This window comes from Sinocyclocheilus grahami, unplaced genomic scaffold (assembly GCF_001515645.1).
Source record: "Sinocyclocheilus grahami isolate Dianchi unplaced genomic scaffold, SAMN03320097.WGS_v1.1 scaffold222.1, whole genome shotgun sequence".
In the NCBI taxonomy this organism is placed as follows: domain Eukaryota; kingdom Metazoa; phylum Chordata; class Actinopteri; order Cypriniformes; family Cyprinidae; genus Sinocyclocheilus; species Sinocyclocheilus grahami.
Window position 1 is genome coordinate 3,384,615 of NW_015505401.1, and position 8,177 is coordinate 3,392,791.

Genomic DNA, 8,177 nt, shown 5'->3' on the forward strand with positions numbered 1-8,177 from the left:
TCTGGACAGGGCTTGCTTGTTTGTTTTTAAAATAATAAAGTTATATTTTTGGCAAATATAAAAGCCTTTCACACCAAAAGTGAAATGAATAAGCCTCAGGCTGAAGGGAAAGTTAATTTACGTCCGTACAGTAGAACGCAGAAGAAGACATTCAACACACACAAATGTTCGTCTAGAGTAATTTGTGCTTGTTAGTACGGTTGAACTGGATCATCGAAGGTCAGAAGCAAAGACATCGGTTAATAGAATGGGATTAAATACATAAAGGACATTTGTGTTGTTTAACATTGAATTATTGCAGGTTTGCGTCATATTCTGAGTTGCATTATTTTTATTCATTTTGAGGAATACTGAATCTGTTTTTTTTGTGAGTGAGATGAATTAATGCATATTCATATTTATTTTAGAACTACAGTAACATCTGATTTCTCTCAACATGGGGACACCAGAGCTGTCAATCAATAAATTGGGAAAAAAAGTAACTCAGATATTCTCTTGTAAATTAAAAAGTAATGCGTTACTTTACTAGTCACTTGAAAAAAGTAATCTGATTACGTAACTCGCGTTACTTGTAATGCGTTACCCCCAACACTGAAGAGCCATCCCTTTAAAAAGAAAACGAAAAAACACCACTCCACGCTCATATATTACACGACATGTAGAAACCTGCATAGAAACTTTACTTTATCATTTTAATATGACAAAAGGAGGAGGAAATGTTATTCAAATATAAATAAAGAACAAATAAATCGGTCAGAATAAAATATACTCAGCCAAACAAGGGGGGGAGGGGTTGGGCATGTAGGACTATCTGGCTGAGTTATATAGAAGAACTGACAGCTTCGGTTCTTCAGTTCTTGGGAAGTGCTCGTCAGTTCTCAGAAACCATATCAGTGCATGGAGGTGTGTCAAAACCTAGCGAGCTCCCTAACTCGACGGCATGTTTGAGTAGCACAGATGCACGCGGGGGGGGGTTTGAAGGCGGCAGGGATCAGATGACATTTAGGGTGACAGGACTTGAAACGCATATGGTGCCTAAAATAAAAACTACCGTGAAACTGTGATGTCTTGAAATGCTGTCTAGGTAGATAGCTCACAAGGTGTTGAGACGCAGCCCGCGTGCTCACAGGAAGCCGCTCTAATGCACCGCACTGTGACATGACCGCTCACGCACTTCACATTGCTGGCCTTTACTCAGAGTAAACAAGTTATTTGAACGCATGAGAATTCGCTGTATGGTTTTATTCGTTTTGCTTGTGGACAAGAATTAAACACAATACACCGATTGAGTTCTAAATCATTGTAAACCCATTTCCACTCACGTTCGGGTTGACCCGAGCTGAAGTGGTTCACAAAAGAAGATGATTTCAGATGTAGCTGCGGGAGGTAAATTCATGCGGACCGTAGTTCTCGGTATTACGCGCATGCGCTGTAACGCAAAGCTGAATTACCCATTCGTTCTCACGGCCCGAGTACGTTACTTGCATAGGACTAACGTTATTAGATAAACATTACAAATCTATCAGGGTAGAATACAGCAGCTTTCCCAAGCGTTCATCCTAAGAACGGCTCAAATGTAATCATTCAGAAGAACCGCATGACTTACATTATAAAGGTTTTGCCACTGTCCAGATGAATCGATGTTCTCAAACTCCTGATCCATTTTTTTCCCGAAGAGGGGTTATTCAAACGGGAACTGGTAAAATCATAAGTCGTCTGAGCTCAAACGAGGGGTCGCTATTCCAATGTTAAAAATGGTCATGATCCCGTGAAAACGGCAAGAAACGGTGCAGTGCGATGCTAACCCTCATCAAAGAGGATAAAATTACCAGCACTTTCAGCACCCCCATCGGCTACTTCCGTGTGCCAGAGGAGAGCGACGAAACAGCGCCCTCTGTCGACAAGAGTCGACATGGCTACCTCGATTACTTCCAGGTGGGAGACTCATACAAGTGTTTCGAATCTTTTGAATCATTTCACCAAAACGATTCATTCACTGACTCTTTGAGAAGGCTGTACTATGTAAGTGTTTCGAATCTTTTGAATCATTTCACCAAAACGATTCATTCACTGACTCTTTGAGAAGGCTGTACTATGTAGTAATTTTATTACCTTGTTTTTTTTGTGGTTGTTACCCTGGCAACAAATGTGTATATTCTGTTGTTTTTCTGTTTTTTTTTTATTTTATTTTATTTTTTTAATCTTGTCTTTATTTATGATTTTGATAATTGTACTGCCTTAATGTTTTAATGTTTGTATTGTTTAATAATAATTTTTTTTTTAAAAAGGCTGTACTATGTAAGTGTTTCGAATCTTTTGAATCATTTCACCAAAACGATTCATTCACTGACTCTTTGAGAAGGCTGTACTATGTAGTAATTTTATTCCCTTGTTTTTTTTGTGGTTGTTTCCCTGGCAACAAATGTGTATATTCTGTTGTTTTTCTGTTTTTTTTTTATTTTATTTTATTTTTTTAATCTTGTCTTTATTTATGATTTTGATAATTGTACTGCCTTAATGTTTTAATGTTTGTATTGTTTAATAATAATTTTTTTTTTAAAAAGGCTGTACTATGTAAGTGTTTCGAATCTTTTGAATCATTTCACCAAAACGATTCATTCACTGACTCTTTGAGAAGGCTGTACTATGTAAGTGTTTCGAATCTTTTAAATCATTTCACCAAAACGATTCATTCACTGACTCATTAGCCTTGTCCAAATACCCACACTTGCAGTCTTGGTCACTTGAGAGCGCGTGCGCGCGACAGGAAGTAAGTGTGCAAGTCTATCCCATGTCTTCAAAATGACAAAGTACAGTGCCCTTAACGCACTAAATCTACCGCTCCAGAGCGCTATTCAAGGCTAAGTGTATCCCATCATGCATCATGTTCTGGAAATAAATCGTGAGACTTTTTGCCGAGATCTCGCGAGAGGTCACGGAAACCTTTCCAATGTAAGTTAAATATTAATATAATAATTAAATATTACAAATAATTTGGTAGAAAAACAGTGTTTTTACTTTTATTGGTGCAAAGATGAGCTATTTTGTACAACATCTGCAACTGCTTTTTATCATTTAATTAGAAGCACCACGAATTAAAATTATGTCATGTTATAGGGACTACTGAACAGACTTTAGAAGTTGATTTTAAAATGCAAAGTATTTCAAATTAAAATTAAAATTAAGCTGTGTAAACACTTGCATTTTAACTTTTTATGAAAAGTTTGACACACAATTGTGGTCTTCATGCTCACTTGAAGACTTCGGCCAAATACAGGAAATACGGCATTTAAGTAATCAAGTGGTCAAGTGCAAAGACTGCAAGTGTGGGTATTTGGACAAGGCTTTTGAGAAGGATGTACTATGTAAGTGTTTCGAATCTTTTGAATCATTTCCTGTCTTTAACTGAAAAATGAGTGTTTACTATTGTCACTTTGCATTATTGACACACTATTTTCCTAATTAATGCTGTTCAGTTGCTTTGACACAATCTGTATTGTTAAAAGCGCTATATAAATAAAGGTGACTTGACTTGACTTGACCAAAACGATTCATTCACTGACTCTTTGAGAAGGCTGTACTATGTAAGTTTGTGTAAAGAGTGGGTCATTCACTCAAGTCATTCACCAACAAAATGTCACGATCTTTTACTAAATTTCCTCATTTACAAATCAAGTTTTTCCACAAATGTCAACTAAGCTCATTTTTTCCCGCCATCCCCATTCACCAATTAGAGCATGCCTTTTCAAGCTATAGCAGAAAGACAATATTAAGCATAAATTTAAAAAAGCACACTAGCATGACTATTTCTGTCACATAAAAAACGCTCCAGCGACCAAAGCATTAAGGTAAATGGGTTATCATCCCCATGGCCTGCTAGAGTTTGTTTGCAATGCATGCAGCATGTGTGCAGTTGAATATGACAAAGTGTGCAAATCTTTGGGTTTTGTATTTTTTTTCTCTCTTAGGTGTGGGATAAGGGTGGTAATGCAGAATGGAACTGCACAGCCAGCTGGAAAGTAGGTCTTACCATAAAACAGTGGTTCTCAACCAGGAGTCCTGGGCCCACTAGGGGGCATCAGCAAACATCCAACGGGGCAAGAGTATAAAGCATATAAATTAATCGGTTATTTATTAACAATTATAATTCTAATCTTATGAAAAATGCTAAAAACTCAGTCAAGTTTAGAATCACATTCTTCCCCAAACCCCCTATAAGTGTGCTGGATGATGAAGTGTTTTATTATTATTATATTGAAAGTAATGTAGTTTACTTCACTGTAGTTTTTATTGAAGAGCTTTCAGTTCTTGAGACTTTTGGAATGACAACCAATTGTGGTTAATTTAATATGGCAACACAGTCAGTTTCTGTTAATGAAGTTTGAAAACAAGCAACTTTGGCATAATTACAGCTATACCGAAAACATTCTAATATCTTTCAATATCCGTATCATTCAAAATATATTGTGTTGGGGGACAGTGGGTCAAGAAGGCTGAGAACCACTGCCATAAGACAATCCCAAATCCTTATTAAACAGACGTGTTCTAAATGGAGCAAATAAGGAGAGATGGTGATGGGGGAAAAGTATGAGATGGGAGGAAAAATCTATACACATTTTTTGTGAGAACAAAAGTTTTCTCTCATTCGGACGGGTTACCAGTTGGATTTTGGTTATCATGAATTGGTGTAGACTCCCAGTGTTGGTCATCATAACCAGGTGTCTTGGGTTTTGTGCTGTACTTTGACAGAAACTTGTGTTTTGTAGACTCACAGTGGCTCGGTTTGGAGAGTGACCTGGGCCCATCCAGAGTTTGGACAAGTGTTGGCATCCTGCTCCTTTGACCGTACTGCCATAGTATGGGAGGAGATTGTTGGAGAGTCCAATGACAAACAACGAGGACAAAGCCATTGGGTAAGAGATCCTTTCTAGTGTGGGCATTTGCCCTAAATAAGTTGGATTTGATTAGGGTTTATACATAGCTGTGAAAGGAGGCTTCCTAAATAAGAGTGGCTAATATGCTAAGTGTACTCTTCTTTGTCTAGTGCTTTTTTTTTTTAAAGACTTATCTTAAGCTGTGCTACATATATTTGACAGTATACTGTATATATTGCACAGAAAGCAGTTATTCTGTGCCAAACATAGCCTGTGCATAACGTTTGTACATTACAACAATCAACGTTTATGTCTCCCCTGTTCTCACATCAGATAAAGAGAACCACACTTGTGGACAGTCGGACATCTGTGACCGACGTGAAGTTTGCCCCGAAGCACATGGGTTTGATGCTGACCACATGTTCTGCAGACGGGGTGGTGCGAATCTACGAGGCCCCTGATGTGATGAACCTGAGCCAGTGGTCCCTGCAGCACGAGATCTCGTCCAAACTCTCCTGCTCCTGCATCTCCTGGAACCCTTCCAGGTGAGAATTCACAAATGATAGATAAACGCATCTATATGTGAATAGATGTAAGCACGTACACCTACACAGTTGTGGAGTTCGTTGCACAATCTACTTTGCAGATGTGCACAATTTGTAACTTGATATATCCTGCATCTGAAAGTCTCCGATAATTGAGATGAAGTTGGGAATCGACTGTGTTCTCATTAGATCTGTGACTGCAAATTGCACAGATATTTTACATGCTTGTCAGCATCGAACGGTGAGGTCAGACGCAATAGCAAAAGTCTCTTTTGACTTTCAAGGCATCTCGGATCACTTTTGAGACTACATTGTCTCATTGAACTGAATCAATGAATGCACCTGTTAGATTAATAAAAATATATTTTTTGTCTTCACAGTTCCCGAGCTCATGCACCTATGATTGCTGTGGGTAGCGATGACAGCAATGTAACGTATGGTGGCAAAGTTCAGATATATGAGTATAACGAAGTTACAAGGTTTGCCTTTATCCTTTTATAGGCTAGTTTACACACATCCAGGAAAAAAAGGAACATCAACATTTTAGACATTCTGAAGTTGGATTTAGAATGGTGTGAAACACAACTATCATTGTTACACTGACCTAAGAAATACCAACAGTTCGCACACAAACCTTTCACACATATCTTTCATACACATTTTAAATACATGTTTCACAGGTTGGATGTTTATTTTTTTGACTTTATTTGGATGGTTGTAGGAAATATGCCAAAGCAGAGACACTGATGACCGTTACAGATGCTGTACATGATATTGCATTTGCTCCAAATCTGGGACGGTCTTTCCATGTACTTGCTATTGCAACCAAAGACGTGCGCATCTTCAAACTGGTTCCACTTCGGTGAGCAGAATGAAACCAAATGTATATTACAGTAGAATGGGATTAATATAAATTGTGTAGTGGTGCCATGTATTTGTCTTTACTGTTTAACCTTGTACATCTATACTTTTAATTATATTACTTTTACTATAATATTCAATAACGTTAAGGTTCTTTAATAATGCAAGCTTTGTTTTTGTAAAGCTGAAAATTCAGAGATATTTAGTTAAATTCTAATTAGATGCCAATAGATCATTTACTTGAATTTGCTTGCTGCTTTTTGAATAACAGAAAGGACAGCTCTTCTTCAGCACCCACTAAATTTGAGGTGCAGGTGTTGGCTCAGTTTGACAGTCATAACTCTCAGGTTTGGCGGGTCAGCTGGAACATCACCAGTACACTTCTGGCTTCCTCTGGTGACGATGGTTGTGTGAGACTCTGGAAAGGTGAGGGTTTGTAATAACAATCATCAAAAGAATGCACCTACTGAAGTGTTATTAATTTATTGTAATTTGACCATTTCACCAGCAAACTATATGGACAATTGGAAGTGCACAGGCATTCTAAAGGGAGATGGTAGTCCAGTATCTGGTCAGCCTGGAGCGCTGAGCGGCGTCCTGGGATCTGCTACTGCACAGAGTGCTCTAAACGGGGCCACTGGAAGATAGATGCCATATGACAGGAGCCAAATCTGGAGCTGAGCACTTCTTTGATACGGGACTTTACACTGAGACCAACTGATTGTGCTTGCTGGACATGCAAGAAGACTGGGACTTACCATGGGTCCATTATTATTATTATTATAAACTGCCTTCAATGAATGTTCCTTAAGTTGGCTTCCCTTTCAGTCTGTGGGATTGTTTTACTCCGGATACAGACTGAAAAATACATGGCCTTTTTGGCATCTTTATTTTGAAATGAGTCGTGTTTAAATGGATGTTCTGATCCCGAAAAGACACCATATCTATATAAGAGGACGTGTTTTATTTTAATGATGTTTTGTTGACATTACAAAGCTGCGAAATATTGGTCTAATTGACTTCACTCTCGTGTTATTGTATGAGAATCATTAAGGTTTAAGCAGCTGGTATATATGAAGTATTCTGAAATATTTGAGCTCGTTTTATTTGAATCATGCATTTCTACGTTTAGTAAAATAGGCGATAACAGTATAATAATCCTTGCTAGGTTACTTTTGATAGATGATTTGATTTCCGTGTATGATAAAGTTTCTGTGAAGGAAAAGGGAAGTTGTATTAAACGCCACGGTGTTAAACACTTCAGCAGAATTGTTTTCTTTTACTATTTATTAAATAGTGGATTGAATATAAAAATCTGACTGGGCCTGAAAAAAAAAAACTAGAAATGTTCTTACCACCACACACAGTCTAATTTTGAAGTAGTGACATTAAAACATTTTCTGGATTTTTAGTGGTTCAATAAGCAATGTTTTCTACAATCCTTGTATTTGTTATTGTGTATGAGTACACATCTTGTCCTGCACTCTGGAATGCTGTGTATGGTTTTAAATCAGAATAATTATTTCTAGTCTTAAGTTTGATCAGGCAGTCCAAACGTGCCATTAGGTTGAATTACAATGTGTTCAGTTAGCAACTGTCCTGCAGGGCTCCCACAGCTGCTCTGTGGATCACATTTCACGATCTCGCAGTTTATGTGGAACGTCATTTGTGTAATTTCGAAAATTATAATTACATAATCATTTAAAATGTTTGATCGTAAGATCTGTACAACCAATTAAAGTCCTCATGCATTCCGAATTCTTTTGCTGTAACTACTAACTGTAAAGTATACACAATGCAACGCTATTTAGAACCAATTTATGTAAAAATGTTTCCTTCAAGCAGCTTCTTCATTCAAAACACACAACAACGTGATTGACACATGAGTTCGCCACTC

General features: G+C 37.6%; 2 protein-coding genes across 2 annotated transcripts in view; one reads left to right on the forward strand and one right to left on the reverse strand.

Annotated features, from left to right (window-relative positions):
• Positions 1-1,993, reverse strand: part of LOC107596739 (receptor-type tyrosine-protein phosphatase alpha-like) — a 12,663-nt gene extending 10,670 nt beyond the window's left edge. Inside the window, exon 1 of the mRNA XM_016287536.1 lies at positions 1,607-1,993. Within this exon, the coding sequence (XP_016143022.1) occupies positions 1,607-1,663 (57 nt within the window). The 5' untranslated portion in view covers positions 1,664-1,993. The remainder of the gene's footprint in view (positions 1-1,606) is intronic.
• LOC107596740 (nucleoporin seh1-like) lies at positions 1,798-7,631 on the forward strand. The gene is made up of 9 exons (XM_016287537.1): positions 1,798-1,935; positions 3,822-3,848; positions 3,969-4,019; positions 4,767-4,913; positions 5,208-5,419; positions 5,800-5,898; positions 6,141-6,281; positions 6,552-6,706; positions 6,789-7,631. Exons 1-9 carry the CDS (start codon positions 1,798-1,800, stop codon positions 6,926-6,928), a joined length of 1,110 nt encoding a protein of 369 aa, XP_016143023.1. The 3' UTR covers positions 6,929-7,631.
• Positions 7,632-8,177: the final 546 nt, after the last annotated feature.